General features: G+C 39.9%; 1 protein-coding gene across 2 annotated transcripts; it reads left to right on the top strand.

Moving 5' to 3' along the window:
* Positions 1-3,690: 3,690 nt before the first annotated feature.
* ARRDC3 (arrestin domain containing 3) lies at positions 3,691-17,693 on the top strand. 2 transcript variants are annotated; one of them, XM_054651631.2, is made up of 8 exons: positions 3,691-4,194; positions 7,362-7,443; positions 9,930-10,077; positions 11,299-11,401; positions 11,790-12,046; positions 12,437-12,599; positions 13,072-13,167; positions 13,404-13,540. In XM_054651631.2, exons 1-7 carry the CDS (start codon positions 3,915-3,917, stop codon positions 13,146-13,148), a joined length of 1,110 nt encoding a protein of 369 aa, XP_054507606.1. In that variant the 5' UTR covers positions 3,691-3,914; the 3' UTR covers positions 13,149-13,167; positions 13,404-13,540. The 2 variants fall into 2 exon arrangements, with proteins under 2 accessions (XP_054507606.1, XP_054507604.1); XM_054651629.2 differs by lacking the exon at positions 13,072-13,167 and adding an exon at positions 14,953-17,693 and having other exon boundaries at positions 3,693-4,194; positions 13,404-13,558.
* The last annotated feature ends 1,489 nt before the right edge of the window (positions 17,694-19,182 follow it).

The following is a 19,182-nucleotide window of genomic DNA, read 5'->3' as shown; positions in this document are numbered from 1 at the left end:
AGAAAAAAGCTGCTCCCAAATCCTGGATTTTTCAAATCCAGGAAACAGTTTCACAAACTCCAAGTTTCTTTCCATTGCTGACAATTTCTCCATTAAAAAACAAGACCAAAGGAAGCCTATTTAGCAAAATTTTCTCTTCTTTCTATAGGTCTGACAGCTGAACAACTGTTCCAATGGAGATAGTCCAAAAGAAAGGTCTGTAGACATCTTTCTGAACCCAGGATTTTGGAAACAATTCCTCAGTACACAGATCTACTATATGCTCAACATTTTTATCTCACCACTCTACATTTTAATGTGACAATATTTCACAAATGTAGCCTCACAACTGGTATGATGAGGGCATTTCTCTTATTTTTTATGAATGGATTTGGGATCAGACACAAGGATGAATAGAAATGAGTCCATTAGGAGAACATTTCACATTTATCATTCATTCACTGCACAAAATACAGAAACCATCCTGGAGCATGTGTTTACTTTCCAGAATTGTCCCTTTGATAAGGACACATTAACCTTCAGAAAATACATAGCTTCTCTTCTGACACTCACTCTAGCCCATTCTCTGCTGTACAAGGAAACAGCTTCACAGGAAGGGTAAACACTGTCTTCACACCAAACCAGGCCTAGTCTCAAACCAGATGATCTGTAAGATGGGATCAAAGCCTGGATCTTCCTACTAACAGTAGTTTATTAATGAGTCAGGAGAACATTCCAAGCTTTTCTGGCTTTGCTTTTAGAAAAATGTAATGACTATTGTCAAGATCATCATGCATTACACCCACCCTTGCAGATTTATCAAGTGCACAGTGAGAAGGCTGATTAGCGACAAAGATACTAAATGGACTTAACCTCTGAATTTTTAATGGTCTTCAGCATGAATGTACCATTAGGTCACATGGAGGCTGGGAGAGTTCTAGGCATGTACAAAGGTGCAAAACTAGACACTCAGCAAACTTAAAAAAAATATTTTTTTTTTTAAATAAGAAAATAATTTTAAAAATATAAATAATTTTAAAAGTTCCAAGAAAAAAAATGAAAGAACAGACAAACAAGGGAGAGTTGTCAGTTTCAAGAAAGGGTTTGCAAAGTGAGGTATAATCTTTATGGATTAGCCTTTATGGAGGCTGTAATATTGCCATCTTCCTTGGAGCTACTGACTCCAATAGCAGACAGCATCATCTTCATAGGTTTTGCCAGTTAAAAAAAATCGAATGAATTAATTAATTTAATAAATAATTTTCTAAACTTTATGTGAATTTTTGTGGACTGCATCATGCATAAGGCCTGTAAAAGGTTAGCGAAGGCTCCTGATACTTCACATGTTTACAAAGTCTTCACTGTGTATTGTTGATCTAAGGTGGTAAGAACTAATCATCTTTGCAATCAATTTTTAAAATCCTGTATCAGAATCGATAAAACTTTTAACATTTAACTAGAAGATAGCTCATTTGACAAATGCAAAAACTTAAATTCTGAAAAATAACTAATATTTGGTTAACTAAACATCTGAAGAAACCCTACTAAATATTTTTTGGCTAAACCTCATAGTATGTTCTCCATTTAAATAAAACCAAAATTAAAGTTTTAAATTTTTTTTTCATTTTAAAATTATTTGATTCTGACAAAAAGACTTCACAGAAAAATGTCAGTTTTGCAGAAATGCAGAGGCCAGAGACTGGTGGAAGACAGTGTTGGCACTTTACCCCCTTTGCCCACAGGGTGGCATGAAGTGTATACTTTAGGAACACAAAAGTAAAATGAATGCACTAAGAGAAGTATTAAAAAGAGCAACAGAGGTTGAATGAATATGTGTTTTGGTAGGATGTGGGAAATGCATACATACACATACATTCTTCTGCAGAACTGTCCATCTGAAGTTTAGTATGCATGACACATGATTAACTAAATCATGTAAGCCTGTTCAGTGGTCCAGATTTAAATCACATATAACCATACACAAAGCGTGGTGATCTAGGAGATGGCTGGTGAAAGGGAAGTTAAGACAGGGCTATGAGGTCTGCAGGGTATATACAGAGGATGATTTGCAGCAACTTAGCAAAGTATTTTATTCTTCCTCAACCAGTCTGGAACAGGTAAATGCAAGTAGGATGATTCTGTTCCTTACTGATCTAGATCTTTAAAAATTTTAAAATCCAGATGAATATCCACTGGAATAACAGATTTGTATCTTCAGCTTCCTCGAAAATGCAATTGCTCTTTCTCATGTCTGCAGATTTGTCCTTGGGCAGGTGAACATTAAGAACCAGCCCAGAACTGGCAGGACAGCAGATATGACCCAAGCCTTGTGGATGAAAGCTGCATCCCACCCGGCTGCCAGCTTTCTCAAGTCCTATAGCAACTAGAGACCATGGAATTGTGGCTTCTATGACTCATGGAAGACACAATTATCTTTTAAATTACAGAATAGAAGAAAAATGTGCAAATAAACACATGCAAAAGACCACCTGAGTCTGAAAGCATGAGAGCAAAAGGAAAAGCATTGTCAGAAGAGGAATTCAATCACCTCTGCTTCTCTTGCAAGTATTCTTTTTATGGTTGGATTTCAGGATTTTGAAGGTCTTTTCCAGCCTCAATGATTCATTCTATGATACTGTGAGCTAAGGAAGTATTAATGCTTACCACGAGATGGTGCAAAAGTGCAGAAAGTCCTAATTTACCCACAAGAGACTTGAACACCTTTAGCCACAAAAAATGCATGAGAATATCCACCAGGCCAAGGAAAATATGACTTTCTTTACTTGAGAAATAAGGAGCAAGAATAGGCAAACACTTTCAAAACTGAACCGTTGGCATGAAATGTTAGCAGTGTATCTCAGTTTAGGCTCCCCAAAGCACGGTGTCTTGGGGGATGTCATCCACCACCATCATACTTCTCACTGAAAATTTTGTGTCAGCGGGGAAGTGTGCAAGAATTAGCTAATGTAGCATTAAATAACCAAACCCAGAATGTTTACCAGAGAAACAGAACTACCAAAGTAATAATAATAAAAAAAAAAATAAAAATCAACAGTTGGAAACATTTCCAGGGAGGATTTGCAGCAATGTAATTTGTATTACTGGGACAATCATTGATACTACAATATTTAAATTCAGATGAATCAGTACTCATTTTCAAAAGTTTACAGAGAAGATTCTCACGTAGTATAATACATATTACCCCAAAAGCCAGGACTGCTTTTTATTTTTTACCATGTTTTTCTATATTTTTTTCTATAATTCCCTATCAAGCTTTGCTTAATTCTTTCCCACCTTTAGATACACACGGACAGAGGAAAAAGCCAACCTCCCCCTCCCAAACTTAACCAAACAAACGCAAAAAACCCCAAAGCAGCAAAATCCTACCAACCAAACAAAACCAAAGCCAACGAAACAAAACCAAAACCCAATAACCAAGAGAAGGGAGAATTTGCTAGTTTCAGAAGAAGGTCTGTTAAGTGAGGTATAACTTTCATCTCTTCGCGGAGGCTGGAATACTGCCATCTTCCTTGGGGCCGCCGACCGCAGTAACACAGCATCCACCTGCGGCGCGCGCACGGCCCGCTCCGCGCGCCCGAGGAGCGGCGCTCCCCAGAGGCGGCGGCAGCGCGGCGGGGCCGGAGCTGCCCCGGCGGGGCGGGGCGGCGCATGCGCGTCCGCGTTTGTTTGTCACACGGCTTATAAGGCGGAGCCGGCGGCGGCGCGGCAGCGCCTTTGTGGGGAGACGCCGCTTCGGCACCAGCGCCGCCCGCGCCGGGGCCGGGGCTCCCCGCCGCCCCCATGAGCCGCCTGTAGGGTCCGCGCCGCCGCACCCCTGCGCCCCAGGGGCTCGGGGTTGGTTGTTTTTGGCTTCCCTCTTCCCTTTTTTTTTTTTTTTTCTTACAGTCTATTTTTGTACACTTTGCTATAAAACCATGGTGCTGGGGAAGGTGAAGAGTCTGACGATAAGCTTTGACTGTCTGAATGACAGCAATGTCCCTGTGTACTCTAGCGGGGATACAGTCTCAGGAAGGGTCAGTCTAGAAGTAACTGGGGAAATTAGAGTGAAATCCCTTAAAATTCATGCGAGGGGGCACGCTAAAGTACGTTGGACTGAATCGAGGAATGCTGGATCCAACACTGCCTATACACAGAACTACACCGAAGAAGTGGAATATTTCAACCATAAAGACATCCTGATAGGCCACGAGAGAGGTAAGGGCTGCGATACTTTATTTTTTTATGGAAAAAAAGCATGCATCTTTGTGTCACCCCGGTTTAGCCCTGTCTTTTAATGGGTGCATTGGAGAGCAGGACATGCCCAGGGTTGTATCTTGGCGATGGAGTTACATATAGGAGATGTATTTGCAAAGTACCTGCAACCAGGAAAACTCTCCTGCCCTTCAATACGGCCATATATTAAAATATGGGTTTTTTTGGAGTGTTTTACCTTTTTTTTTTCCCCCCCCCCCGGTGATATTTAGTACGATTTGCCGTACCGTGGGGAAAAACAGCTATAAAATCACAGCCAGATGGGCAGCGGACTTTATTGGCAGAATCCTAGTTGAAACACAGTGAAAGCATAAAAAACATCGTTTCTGACACGTGCGGGGTTCTGCTGATGCTGTTGGGGTGATAATACAATGAATTTTTTAGGATGGCTGATTATTGGCAGATAAAAGAGTCTCCCTGGCTTATTTTGACATATCACCACCCCACGTGTAATTTTTTCCTCATTTCAGTATTGCCCTCGCCCTGGTAAAAAGCTTTCATTTCCTTGGGATGCCCCTACACCCCGTTCGGCAGCGGGGGTCACCGCGGTGTAAGGATGTGTCCGAAAAGCCCTTGATAAGGAGCAAAAGGAGGGGGAGGAGAGAGAGAGGGGGGAGTGGTGTTGCGTAATGGAAGCATCTCTCCCAAAACTGGGGAGATGAGGACCTCCTGCTCCCCACTTCCCACTCGAGCCGCCCTGGTGTCCCCACGAAGTGCGGACCCCTTCGCTGGGGGGGTGGAAGCGCTGGGCCCCGGGGTTGTCTGTGGTTTTTTATTTCTTTTTCTCCGAACTTCGCAGCCTTTGTTCGAAGCGGTTCAATCCTGTTTGGGACCGGCTTTGGAGGAGGGGGGTGGGCCGCCCGCTCCGCGCAGATTGGTCGCACGCGTCAGGTGGTGGCGATGACTTAATTCCCCAGCGCAAGAAAATAATGTTAAAAACCGGTTATGTAATTTTTTGTGCTGCTTGTCGCCTTTTTTTTCCCCCTGAATTTGCATCATATACACTGCAGCGATGCGATATTTCTCGTTCTTTCCGGAAAAAAATAATAAGTGTTATTTTTGAACAACTCCAGGCGGCACCGAGCCCTTCATATAGTATACTCGAGCTCAAAGCTGTAGCAGAACTCGGGACTTTTTTTATTTGCTTCAGGTATCGCGCACACCGCGCTAACGAGGTGACTTGCGGCTCCCCCCCATCTCCTGCCACCGCCTCAGGAATCACTGGCCCGAGCTTAACTTCCCGCACCTCTGGACGGCGGGTTCCAAGAGCTTGTGGACGGGAGTCTACAGCCGCGCAGGAGCCGCCCGTGGCGGGGGGAGCACGCGTGGGAGCGGGTGGGACAGGGGCCCCGCGGAGCCGCTGCCGGCGGCCACCTTTCAATGACTGCCCCGAGCGCAGACCCGCTGCCCGGCCTCGCCCCCTGATTGGCCGGCCGTGGTTTGTTGCCCTGTTGCTAAGGCGATGCCCGCCGCTGATTGGCGGGGCGCTGGCGGCGGGGGTGAGGGAGCAGGTTTCGCTGCCTGCCCCCGGCGGGCAGGGGCCTCTCCCCGAGCCTCTGTCTCTGTGCAAAGCACCTCACAGAGAGAGGACAGGGGGCTGCGCTGCCCTCAGTCTCGTCCTTGCCGCCTCCCGTCGCCGGTCCCATCACCTGAGGGGTGTAGGTCTGGCGCGGTGGCGGAAGGGTCCGCCCTCGGTGCGGAGCCGGCGGGCGCAGCGCACGCAGCATGTGAGAGCGGCGGGGCTGGCGGCGCTCCGCGCGCGCCGGTTCAGGCCGGTCGGCTCCTGCTCCAGCCCGCGCTGATTGACAGCTCAGCACTTGTTTACCGCGGCGCGGCGGGACTGCTGAGCTGGCAGGAAGGGGGGGCCGGGCCGAGAGCAGCGCAGCCACAGCCGAAAGCAGCGCTCCCTTCCTCGGAACAGAATTAAACATAAAATAAATAAATCATAGTTATTGAAAAAAACCCCAAACGCAAAACGACGTTATAGAAGCCCACCCTCACGCCGACGCATTGTCTCGCTTTTTCACATTTTCCTGACCTACGGGAAATGTTGCGTGCTGAAGGTGTATTTATTTCCACATCTTGCTGCTAGGAGGTTTTTTTTTTTTGCTTGTTTTGTTAATTTGTTTTTAAATTTTCGGTATTTACACTGTAGGAAGTAGAGCATCGGCTCTTCTATAGGACAATAGAGACTTAGAACCCTTCTGCATGCCTCCATTAATGCTTCAGCGAGTCACACATAAGCTGTTCCCTTTCACTTTGTCTCGCTATAACCCCTTTTATAATTCCAGCCGTTTTTGTCTGCGAGGTGCTCGGTAATTTTTCAGTCAACTTTTATTTTAACCAAGTCAGCATTTTTCTGGTTTGATGTCAGAATAAACTACAATTTTCTTGTGGCATTTGAAGCTGGACAAATAATTGTGACCGTGAACAAGGGTTAGCATTCCTGGCATAAAACCAGAAAGTATCTATGCTCTGTCTGAGCAAGATCAAGTTAATCTATTAAAGAAATGAAAGGTTTAAGCTCTAGATAGCATTAGTTGGGCAACTTGCCATTTCCTATGCCCCTGAATCTGTCGGGTACTTTCTGGGTGTTGCTCGTATACTCTTACTCCTTTCTCACACGGTTTTTTTTGTGTGTGTGATTAATGTCCGGACACTGTTACCAGGCAGGAGATACAAAGAACCTGAATTTCTAAATTTAATCTTAAGCAGCAGACTTGGTACTGTTAATGCTGGAAAAAGCCAGCTCTAGTTCGTTCTGACTAGTAACTGCAGTGGAAAGCAGCATGATTTCCTTTACAGACCTTGAATGGAGGCCTTGAAACGGCAGCAGTTGAAACTGTGTCACTGTTCAGAGGCAAGATTATATTAAAACATTAACCTCTGCTTCTCTCTAAGGCCAACATTCTTGCCTACATTTCTGTCTATCAGAGTTGGCCCTGAATTCCAGCAGTTAATAACTAATGGACTGGGAGACCCTTGTTCCTGGGACATCACATTTTTTAGGTCTTGTAATGTGTGAGCAAATTGGTTTTTCTGGGAGAGAAGCCTACACAAGGTATAACGTGTGCAGCCAGATTAGCATGTTGGTTTTTTTTCTCTTTTAGATGATGACAATTCAGAAGAAGGCCTTCACACCATCCATTCAGGAAGGCATGAATATGCATTCAGCTTTGAGCTTCCACAGACGTAAGAACTCCCTCACAGTCCTCCTCCACACAGGGCTCTGCTGCCCACCCACCTGACCAAAACTCCTGCTGTGGGTGGAGGGGAAACCTTTTCAATGGTTGTAGGAATTGTGCTTGTAACATGCAGTAGAGAACATAATCTCATTAAACTGAAGAGGTTGCTTTTACACTGGTATACCCATCCTTTTTTAAAAAAATTTTCCACAAAAAAGGGGCTCACTGCTGCCCAGTTGCTCACTTTCTTTTTACCAAGTCTTACTGACTGACTAGATATTCCAGTCTATTTCCCCTTCCCAAGAGGAGGGAGAGGAATTTGAAATGTCACTGAAGTCCTGCAGAGTGGCTGAAATACCTTCTAACTCAACTATTTACTGGAGTTACGCAGACCAGCAGAACTAGAGATAAGATCACAGTGGAATTGAGCCTTGTTTGGGCTCAAGTCTGGAACAGATGTGGCTAGTTTACTTAGATTTCAGCAAAAGAGGAGGTTGTTCTTATTCAGATAGGATGTATGTACCCAGGGTGGCTATTTATGCAGAAAGCCTTGGTAGAAACAAACTTAAGAATGAGTGGTTAGAGTAAGAAGAATTTTCCTACCAAATCCCATTTGGTTTAGAAGACAAAGGCAAAGCAAGAGTAAGAGCAGAAGTTTGTTCTGGTAAGATAAAAATTGTTGCCCCACTCCTCTTTGAAATATGTAATGTAGGCACTGTGGATGTAAGATTGGACATAATAGAGTTGGAAATATGGAAATGAGCTAAAAATACAAGTTCCAGTAAAATCAAATACACAGGAAAAGAGGGAGTATGAATATGGATAAAACATGAACCTTTTGCTGTAAAAGGCGAGTTAAATTAAATTAAAAACTTTAAAGTCGCTGAAAATTTGGCAGTTTTCTGTGAATAAGCTCACTGCCTAATATTAAGGTTGTTTATTAGAGGTGCTGGTTTTAGCAAAATGTGCAGGTGGCAAACACTTCTACAGTTTCAAAGTGAATGGCACAGGACTTCTACATAGTTTCAGTAAGATTTTCTGGGAAGACCTGTGAACATGGAGATTTTTAAAGACAATTTAGCATTTTGTAAAAATCTCAACAGTAAGGCCAGTACTGATTTTTCCCTTGAGTTTAAAGGGGCATTAAAAAAAAAACAACAAAAAATCCCAAACTCAAAACATTCAAAACATGAACATGAAATGCTTAGCTTGAAGTGAAACAGCCAGATAGCAGGCATTGGTCAAATCATTGGTTGTTTCTAAGTGCCATGAGGGAATAGCTGTCAAGCCAGTTTTAATAATACTGGAAAAACAAAGAGTGATATTAAAAGCCTGAACTTTGACACTGCCTACTTACTTGCTATTTTGTGTCCATAGGATATTTCCAAAACTGACTAAAACTTCAGAGCAACAGGGAAAAGATGTGCATCACCCTTACTGATTTTTCCTTTACAGAATATGGGACAGAATGAAAAACTGAAGTTCTAATTGCATTATTAGGGGAAAAAACTAAACATTTCAAATGTGCAAATAGTGAAGTCAAACCTGTAACTGAAAGAATAATTCTAGTTAAGCACTAGCATGGCTAGTATTACTCTCTGTGGAAAATATGAAAATGTTACAAATACCTTATTTTAATGTATATATAAGTATGCATTCAGAACATAGTAAAATACAAAAAAATACTTTAAATTATTTATTTAAAAAAATAAAGAGAACAAGCTACAAAAACTGCTGTTAATTGGAAATAATTGTACTTTAAAGATACTTTATGATACTACAGTAAAAAAGGCAGTGTTCACAGGTCTGGAAATACTACCTGCATCATCTTTCTTCCAGCTTCTAAATAGGCTTCCTTCTTTTGACAAATTTCAGAGTAGTCTTCATGATTTTATATGTTTGTGTGTATATAAATACATATATGGATATATGTGTACATTCTTAAGTATTAAAAATGTTTTAAGCTGTCTCATCAGGGTAGAGAAAGATTAGAAGGTGCTCAAAATAGCCTCTCTTCAGAACTCCATGTTGTAATATTTACTCTGCTTAAGGTGAACCTAACTATGGAAGTGCTGAGTTACAGCTAAAATTAACCTGATGTTGAGCTACTGACCAAGTAAATAATACACAATGGCAACATCCAAAACTATAATTGGTTGGTGCTAATGGTAATTCTAAATTGGTAGTCAAAAGGGCATACTTTACCCCAGATGTGGAAGTGGCCTCTTAAGCTTAAAGAAAATCTGTGCTCTCCTGGCATTTTTCTAGTACAATTCTCTAATTGATTCCTAAAATCTATGAAAAACTATAGTAGGATAAATTGGAGATGGTTTTTTCTCCCATCTTTAATTATTGAATTTTTCTGAGATACTCTACATTAAGTACTACAGTGCATTAAAAATGCAGTTCTATATACTAATCACTGACTTGATCAATTGTATCATTATTAGACAGAAAGACTTTACTCAGTTTTGACCTTTGTGTCCTGCACAGACCACTTGCTACCTCATTCGAAGGCAGACATGGCAGTGTGCGCTATTGGGTGAAAGCCGAATTGCATAGGCCTTGGTTTCTACCAGTAAAATTAAAGAAGGAATTTACAGTCTTTGAACATATAGATATCAACACTCCTTCATTACTGGTAAGAATTGACAGAATTATTCATTTTTTGTTTCTGGCATAAAAAAAAATAACAAAGTTTAATAACTGAAACAATATCCACATTTAATTTTACCTAATGCTTCCTTGATACTTAGTTACAGCCAATCTTTTAAGTATTACATTAGTTCTGCAACTCGGTAAGTTCTTCCATTTTGAAAGCTATGTTTTCCTGTACTTGGAGTTGCTTTACTTTTAAGATACGTAAAATGGTTTTGTCAGATTAGATTAATACTAAATTGTTAAATGTGAGTAAGAAGGAAAATTTCGAGAACTGTTCTTCTTTGATTCTGAAGAAAAAACAGTGACACTTAAAAGAATTAATGTGACAGACTGCAAACTTAAAAAAGGAAAGTAAATAATGTACTGGTGTGCATAATTGATCATTTTCATATGGATAATTTTCTACCAATGGGGAGAAATTATCACAATGCTCTATAATCTTTTTCTGTAGTATCATTTCATTAAAATAATTTCAATGTCACAATTCCTTTCAATGAGGATTTGAATTCAATCAGACCTAAAATTCCATTCCCCACCACTCTTCTTCAAATTCACCCCCCATGGAGAGGGGAAAAAAATTCTCAAAATCCATTGAAATAGGTTTCTTGTGTGTACGGGTGAAAAATCACCCACAGGGACATTGGCCTTGCACAAATTCCATTAAAATCAAAAGACTCTCATTTGACTTTAATGGGCTTTGGACCAAGTCCTAAATCCTGGTGTCATGTAAAATAACAATGTCTGTTTAATACAGATGAAACGGGATCATTTTGAAACAGGAAATAGCAGGAGTCAAGGTTACAGTACTTTACCTTAGTTACTGTTTCTGAAATACTATACTGCATAGAGATAGACGTTTTAGTTTACTGGTAAATTAAAAGCTCTTCAACAATATGGTGGGATATGTAGGCTTTAAAGCCTTTCTTAAGCTGTGCTAAATTTATTTATGTATAAAAACTTGTTTTAACTTAACTGCAGTATGAAGTGTAGCAAAAAAGCAGTGTTAATGAGTATGGAATTAGACTAAAGCTTATAGTTTGCATGGTGCAATTTGCTTGAGGTTTTTCCCTCTAAATAAAACTAGATATGCTTATCAAAATGCATAGAATGTATATAATACATACTTTTTATGTTGATTAGAACAGATTAAAAGAGTCATGGAGCACTTTATTAAATGGAAAATGTTGTTCTTTTCTTGCAGTCACCCCAAGCAGGCACAAAAGAAAAAACTCTCTGTTGTTGGTTTTGTACCTCAGGCCCAATATCCTTAAGTGCCAAAATTGAAAGGAAGGGCTACACCCCAGGTACGTAACAGAAGTAATTATAGGAAATGTTTTTCCTTCCCTTTTAAAATGACAGGGTGCGCTTAGCTGCTGTTACATATAAAAGAAATACTTAAACTATTCTTACCATTTTGGTTTGCATTCTTCTGTCTTGCAATTTTAAATGACTGATTTTGTTAGCTTGCTCTGTCTCCATATTGTTAAAGGACATTGCTTTTATTGGGCCTGTGCATTTTTCTGTTAGATTTACCTCATGGTGACCTTACTCCTGCTAGCATCAGTGGATATTGTTCAAAGTGTGGAGCATTGCTAGCAGCATCCAGTGCCTTATAACAGTACGCAGTATGTGCCCATTTGCTTCAGTTGCCTTGAAAATACATAGAAAAAATGAAATGTTGCTTTGTTTCAGGTGAATCAATTCAGATCTTTGCTGAGATTGAGAACTGCTCTTCCCGTGTGGTGGTGCCAAAGGCAGCCATTTACCAAACACAGGCATTTTATGCCAAAGGGAAAATGAAGGAAGTCAAGCAGCTTGTTGCTAGCCTACGTGGGGAATCCTTGTCATCTGGCAAAACAGAAACTTGGAATGGCAAACAGTTAAAAATTCCACCTGTTTCTCCTTCAATTCTTGACTGTAGTATAATTCGTGTGGAGTATTCACTGATGGTATGTTGGGTTGTTTAATTGGAGCATGAGTAGTTTCCATGATTCCTTGCAAATTGTTAACAAAGCGTTGTGAACTGCTAACTAGTTACAAAAGAAGTACATAGCCTAGCATTAGGTGTCCTAACAGGAATTCTGTAAGTAAATTCAGTTTAAATCTTGCATGTTCTAAGGAAGTATGTTACAAGTATGTGACATTTCCATGTGAGGACTTGTATTAAGAGTATAGAACTGCCTTTGTCTTGGAGGGCTATTTGTCTCCATAGGGACATTGGTTCTAAAATGACATTTCAGCCACTTGTGAAAAATTACATGGCTGGAGATTTTAGTCTAATAATTAGGAAGTGCTCATACAAACCTATTTTTAATCTATACTTTTTTATTGTTCTTTAGGTATATGTGGATATTCCTGGCGCCATGGATTTATTCCTTAACTTACCACTGGTCATTGGCACCATTCCTCTACACCCATTTGGTAGCAGAACATCAAGTGTAAGCAGCCAGTGTAGCATGAACATGAATTGGCTTGGTCTGACACTGCCTGAAAGACCAGAAGGTAACCTGACAAAACAAGTCTGTTTCGATTTTTGTGTGCTTTATTCATTGCTGTCCTGCAAACAGACAAAAATTACATTCTTCGTAATAAGGTCCATAGAACGTCCTTTGTGGATGCTTCCTTGCTTACCTGCTTGCTCTGTGTAGAAGAATGGAGTTCCCCTCTTTGCCTTCTTCTCTCAGATGTACAAGCAGTGGAATTCAGCTGCTTGGAAGCTGGTACAAGTGAAAGCACAGAGTGCCATTGTACCTGGGCAGAATTAATTATGTGCCTCCAGTATCCAGCTGTATCCTTGGTTGTAAGTCAGTGTAACCTGTCAGAATAGCAGTTAAGGTGATCTTTATCATCCTTAGTAGCCAAGACATTGTGAAAGGATAATGTAATCCATTTCAGTGGGAATCTCTTTTGTCAAAGGAGAAGCTCTGTAGCTTCTCTCTTTTTGCATATAAACATATGGCGTTTTAATGTACAGATCCCAGACTGATAATGGAGTCCAGAGGAGTGCAATGTTCCGTCATTCCTGCCTGTAACAGAAATTCAGTGTTCTGAGTATGCTTTAAATTTGAAGGTGAGAATTAAGCCACAATGAACAATGGTCAGTCTGCTGTTGGATTTGAGCATAGCTGTAAAATAAACTAGAGCAACCTACCCTCTTTTTCATGTTCAATAACTGTAAAAATCACGGAATTAATTTATCTAAATGCTGGTGCATTTTACAATATAAAAGTTTAATATTTATCGTATTATGTGTTTTGACATGCATAAGAACTTGTTGTTCGAACTGCGTGTGCCTTTTCCCTGCAGCACCTCCCAGCTATGCAGAAGTGGTTACGGAGGAACAACGGCAGTCCAGCCTTGCACCCTTAGGTGTTTGTGATGACTTTGAGAGAGCGCTTCCAGGACCACTGTTTGCATACATCCAGGAGTTTCGTTTTCTGCCTCCACCCCTCTATTCAGAAGTAGGTACCTCAAAATATAATTATGCATGTACTGTTGCTTTGAATTCTGTCATGTGGAATAAATGTAAGAACTGTTTCTACTCTAAGAAAACCAGGACAAATAAGCAAAAATATGAAAAGGTAACTTAGTTTTAGCAAAGTGCAGGTAAATTGCATAAAAAATTTTCCAGGATTCTTCACTATTGTAATGCTTTATAGAGATTCTGAAATTGTTTTGCACTCTCTCAGCAACTTTATTAAGTTATATTGCATTACATATGTAATACATGACATTAGTGAATACCAATGTTTTGAATATATAGATGCACAACAAACTCTACTCTCTAAAAGCACTCTGTATTTTTAGCTCTTTGTATGTATTGCTTTCAGAATTTCCATGCGGAGAGGATACAGAGGTGTTCTTTCTGGCTCAGGTTTCTCTAAATGCACAGCTCAAATATTTCTGTCTGCAAGTTAAGTTCTGTGAAAGTCACTCTTTCACAGAATAACTGGGACACAAGTTCAGGCTTCAAAACCTTCAAAAGCCATGTTCATATTTTTCAAAGAAAAGCAGTGGTATAGGACAAAATAAAATGGTGCCCTTTGGCTAAATCTTGCCTGAATCCACCCACTCTTGATTGTTTCTTTTCCTCTTGAAGCACTTAATCTGCTAGTGAGTGAGTGAGTGACATGTTTTTTGTGTCTCTTCTATAACATAAGCCTAGAATACAACTCTGGGGCTTTTCATTTTAGGTGCCCTAAATATTTAGGAGTAAGCTTTTCCTTTGTTCTAAATAATGTATTTTTTAAGTAACTGACCAAACTATGTAATGTCCACTTAAACTATACTTCCTATTGAGTTTTGGAGACCTAAGTTAGAGACCATGTTCTTCACCTCCTTCCTTTTGTTAAAAAGGAGAAAATGTGTGGTACACATGAACTTCTGAAATATTTTATGGGGTTTTTCAGGATTAATTACTTAAAAATTAGGTAGAAGAACTTTTTACTAATTATTTTGTGCCTTTTTAAGTCAAATGTCTTCCAAAATCAATTTAGTATTTAAAGGTACATGTCAAAGTGCTGAGTCCAGTTGTCTTCTTACTATGCAATAAATAATTTAGAATATTTGTGCTACTAGCAGGATTTTTATGATTTTTTATTCCATGTTTGTGCTTATTCTTAAGCTACCATCAACATGCAGTTTAAAGTGTTTCACTGTACTTAGTAATATTCAATTCAAAGTTTTATCTAATTTTTAGAGATACTTCAATTACCTGAGTAACTTTTGGATTAGGAATACCATTTATCTCTGACTGTCTTGGACTTAAAAATTTTGGTGTTTGGATTGATGTATTTTCTAGCAATCAGTTCTAAAAATACCTTATGTTGTTGTGGTTTTTTTCTCTTTTGTTTAGATTGATCCAAACCCAGATCAACCCACAGACGACAGACCATCTTGCCCTTCTCGTTGAAAGAATTCATAAGACTGACTTGACTTGGGTTTGGAATCATACCTGCTGTGTTGAAGGTCAAGGCATCATAGTGGAGACACACTTTCAGAGCAAGTGGGTTTGCTCTTGCCTGTGTGGTGAATAAATGAAAACAACCTGTGATCATGCTTTGAAGCCTACAGTAACATTGTAGGACTGCTCCACATGCTTGAAGAACTGAGCTTTCCCCCCTCCCTCTTAAATACTGGCACATACTAGGAGCAGCCTTACTAACCTACAGTCATGTGTGTCCAAACACTCAAACCACATTAAGAGAGGTTTGGCTTCCTCTTACAATTTGGAAATTTGCACATGCTTATTGCTTACCTTGTGCGGTTCAGTGTCACTACAGCTTATTCTCATTTACGCCGGACAGTTGTTACCCCTTTCTTATGTCTTGTGGTCCGCACAATAAGGAGCAAAAGAAAGCTTTGACAAAAAAGAAAGAAAGAAACAAACAAAAAACCCAACAGTAACAGACTTTGACAAATGCACTGACTTTTCTTTTTTTTTTAATTTAATGTAGCCTGGACTTTACCTGCATATGCACATGCTCAGAATTGTCCTAGTAGGCTGATCATGTATCACCTCTTCAGCTTGGATCCTATTGTGGATTTATTTTACAAACATCAAATGCCTTCAAGCCAATCCTTCTTGCTGTATGTTTTGCAGCCTACTGTAGTAGATAAGCAACAGATATGGGGATAGGGAGGGAGGGTGAAGAGTTAATAGAAAGAAACTAATAGACTTTGTCAAGATTGTATACTTTCTTGATTTCTTTTAAGAATTTGTTGCCTTTCTACTATTATCGCAAAGCAGCATTTTGTTACAGACTGCCTAAAAATCACTTAATCTCAGGTGAACTCATCACTTGCCAAACTGTTGGAATGCTATTTGTTTTTTTACGTTGCACTGTTGAGTTAGTTCTTTTTTTTTGTGTTTGTGTTTTGTTTTTTGTTCTTTACTTGAGAGGGAGATCTGGAATAAGGACATACACAAAAGTTACAAAATCCTCCTCATTCCCATTTCTCTTTCTGCATTATAAAAAAAAATGTTCAAGTTGTGAAGCTCTAAAAAAAAAAAAGGCATAAATGAAAGCAGCACCAGCAGACACCAGCTGTTCCTCAAAAGAGTATTAGAAGGAAGTGGTCATACACTGTCCAGGATTCACAGACAGATCAATATCTCAAGTAGTAGGGATAGGAAGGGAAAGTAAATTTATTTTTATATATAGCTACTTAATCACCAAAAATTCTATATGTAATAAGTCTAGTAGAAAGTATATTTCAAAATGCAGGAAAAGCTTCTTTTATGCTAAGAGCTCAGTTTGTGCACTTTGTATTACCTTCAGGGTTTATGATACTGTACAAGATTAGAAGTGTAATTAAAGCGAGAAAGATCAATGTTACCAGCCATACTTAAATATGAGTTAGCTGGAAGTGCTTTGATAACTGCATCTTCTGTGGCACTCTCAAGAACTTTAAAACAAACAGAACAATGAATTATACCATGTAGTCATGCAGAATGCAAGAAACTGTATGGAAAGAGCACTTGTCCTTGAGTGTGCCACAGGAAAAAGGGTGCAATGGAGCCATTACCTGTGCTAACAAATGCCAGCGCTTATATGCTAGAGATGTACAATGAAAGTCAACTTTGCTCTTCAGAAACCATGGAACACAGATCACTGACAAAGGGACACTATTCTGGTCTTGACTATTTGAACAAATATGATGTAATCCATCAAATACCTGTCTCCCTGTGCAATAAAAAAGCTCCGAAGAGAGTCGGAGAGGGGAGGCTGGTGTTTCTGCATGGTGCTCATTTTTAAAAACCTTTGCCTTGTTTTTAAGGCTTCATAAATGTGACAAAATAGGCTTTTCCATAAGTGGCCTTTATGAGAACATGAAAGATCATTCATGTTTCAAAAATGACAACAGGGTGATAAAATACAAATGAGTCGCGTTTTAAGTGATTCAGTTAAAAGGCTTGGGCTTTGAGTGGGAATATTGGCAAGAAGGAAATTGGATGATGTTACTAAGCCAATTTTGTGGATGTCCCTTCCCTCTACCCTCTCCAACCAGACAATTTTTAAAGCTAATGGGATTGTTGGTATAAAAGGGCATTTGGTGGTTTTACTTTTTTTTTCCTTTTTTGTTCTTTTTACAGACTAGGGAACAATTGCTGATACATATAGCATTAAAGTACTTACTGCAATACAATGGAAAATTGCATATGAGGCAGGATTGACCAATATCATAGTAATTGACATTTCAGCCTTTTTGATTAGAATGAAAAATTGTATAAGGTTATCAAATAAAGACTTCCAGTTTAAATTTCTCAGAGGCATTACTCTCCCACAAATAATGGTCAATTCTCAGCATTATAAAACTTCAGGTTCACAGTTGAAACCCAGTATTTGATAGAGAATTCTGATCTGAATTAGGAAAAAGTAAGTAAAATCCAAACGTTAGAGAAACAAAGTGCAATATTAAATGTTTGCTTTATAGATTATATTCTATGGCTGTTTGTACTTTCTTTTTGTTTGTTTTTAGTTTTGGTGCTGAATATGTCCTTGTAGACTCTTGTTTTAAGAAAACAATATGTGGAGAACAGTTTAATTTTTCCTATTGCTCTTCCTTGTGGAAAATAAACTTTTGTAAAAAAGAGGTTTTAAATGTTGTATCTGTGTGTAAAATAAAAAACCACAAGTATCACATAATACAGGAACTTACTGCAGGAAAACATGTATTGCTTTCTCAAAAAAACAGAACTATTTCTAGAACTATACCGCTGAGTACCTCTGGAGTCTGGTTTTGGGATCCTGTCTCTTTTATTTACATCACTGAGCTTATGGGGCCAGGTCCCAGATGGGAAATGCCTTTTTAGGACTCTGTATCACATTACAGCTGCAGTGACCCTATTTTGAGGTTTCTGGTCCTTTGCCTGAGAAGATGACACAAATTTTGGGGGAATAGGAGGAAAGAGGGGAGTGACTTCAAAGGTCTAGTTTGCAGATGGAACTTTGACGTGAAGTTTGTTGACTTGGGGTGTAGAAAGTATCCTTTGCTGTTCCCTTGCAAGTAAGTAAGCAGATGTGGAAATGTGTGCCCTGTGCAGTGTTGTTGAGCCTCCCCTGTGTGCCGGCAGCATGGCAGTGCTGCAGCATGTCCCGTATGCTGCGCAAAATGGATTGTCATCATCCTTCAGGATCAGCATGTCACTTGACCTGTGAGAAGATCTGGGGCTTGAATGGCAGGCCTGGCCTGTGCACCTCTGTTGGTGGTTGGGGTACTGGGCCACAATGTTCCCACAGTACTCTTACCTTCAGGGAGGCAGCTGCTGACATGGGTGACACAAACATTGATCCGACACCCCACATAATACAAACCATAGGGCCTCCTCTCTAAGTAGAGCATTTCAGCTTAATTTTGAGTTTGTTTTTGGTGAAGAATTCAGACAGATTTAAGAGTTAATTCCCTCCTTATTAATAGCACTGTTAATAATATTTGCCTAAGTTCAGGTTAAAACCAATAAGAAATGTGAGGGTTGTCATTTTGCTAATCTGCTAGGAGACGTATTACTGTGTGTAACTTCTACTAGCAAAGAAGGACTGCGTAGCTTCTCCCTAACTGCCCCACCAGTGGGGTGGGGAGGAGAGAAGAGTCAAGTGACAAAACTCATAAGTGGAGATAAAAAGAGTTTAAAAAAGCAAAAGCCACAGACACAAAGCAAACCAAGGAATTCATTCCCCATTTCCACTGGACAGGCTTGGGTTCAGCCATCTCCAGGAAAGCAAAACTCCATCATACCTTAATGGTGACTTGGGAAGACAAACTCTATCACTCTGAATGTTCTCCCACTTCTTCCCCCACCTCTATATGCTGAGCCAGATACCATGTATCCTAGAATATCCCTGTGATCAGCTGGGACAGCTGGTCCCCTCCCAAGCATACTTGCTGATGACCTGATTCAAGAAGCAGGAAAAGACCTATATACATTGTGAACTCTGCCCAGCAGTAACTAGAACACCTCTGTGTTGTCAGTGCTGCTTTCTGTGCAAATCTGAAACACATCCCTGTAATTGCTACTGTGACAGAAATTAACTACCCCAGTCAAAACCAGAACAAATTCCTTCATAGCTAAGTGACTATGTAT

The sequence above is a fragment of the Agelaius phoeniceus genome, chromosome Z (assembly GCF_051311805.1).
Source record: "Agelaius phoeniceus isolate bAgePho1 chromosome Z, bAgePho1.hap1, whole genome shotgun sequence".
Lineage (NCBI taxonomy): Eukaryota > Metazoa > Chordata > Aves > Passeriformes > Icteridae > Agelaius > Agelaius phoeniceus.
The sequence above is the reverse complement of the archived record's forward strand: the minus strand, read 5'-3'. Positions and strand labels throughout refer to the sequence as shown.

Coding starts and splice junctions, on each gene's coding strand:
- ARRDC3 (XM_054651629.2), top strand. CDS start 3,915: ATGGTGCTGGGGAAGGTGAAGAGTCTGACGATAAGCTTTGACTGTCTG. Junction 7,444..9,929: donor AGCTTTGAGCTTCCACAGAC/GTAAGAACTCCC, acceptor TGTCCTGCACAG/ACCACTTGCTACCTCATTCG. Junction 12,047..12,436: donor GTGTGGAGTATTCACTGATG/GTATGTTGGGTT, acceptor ATTGTTCTTTAG/GTATATGTGGATATTCCTGG.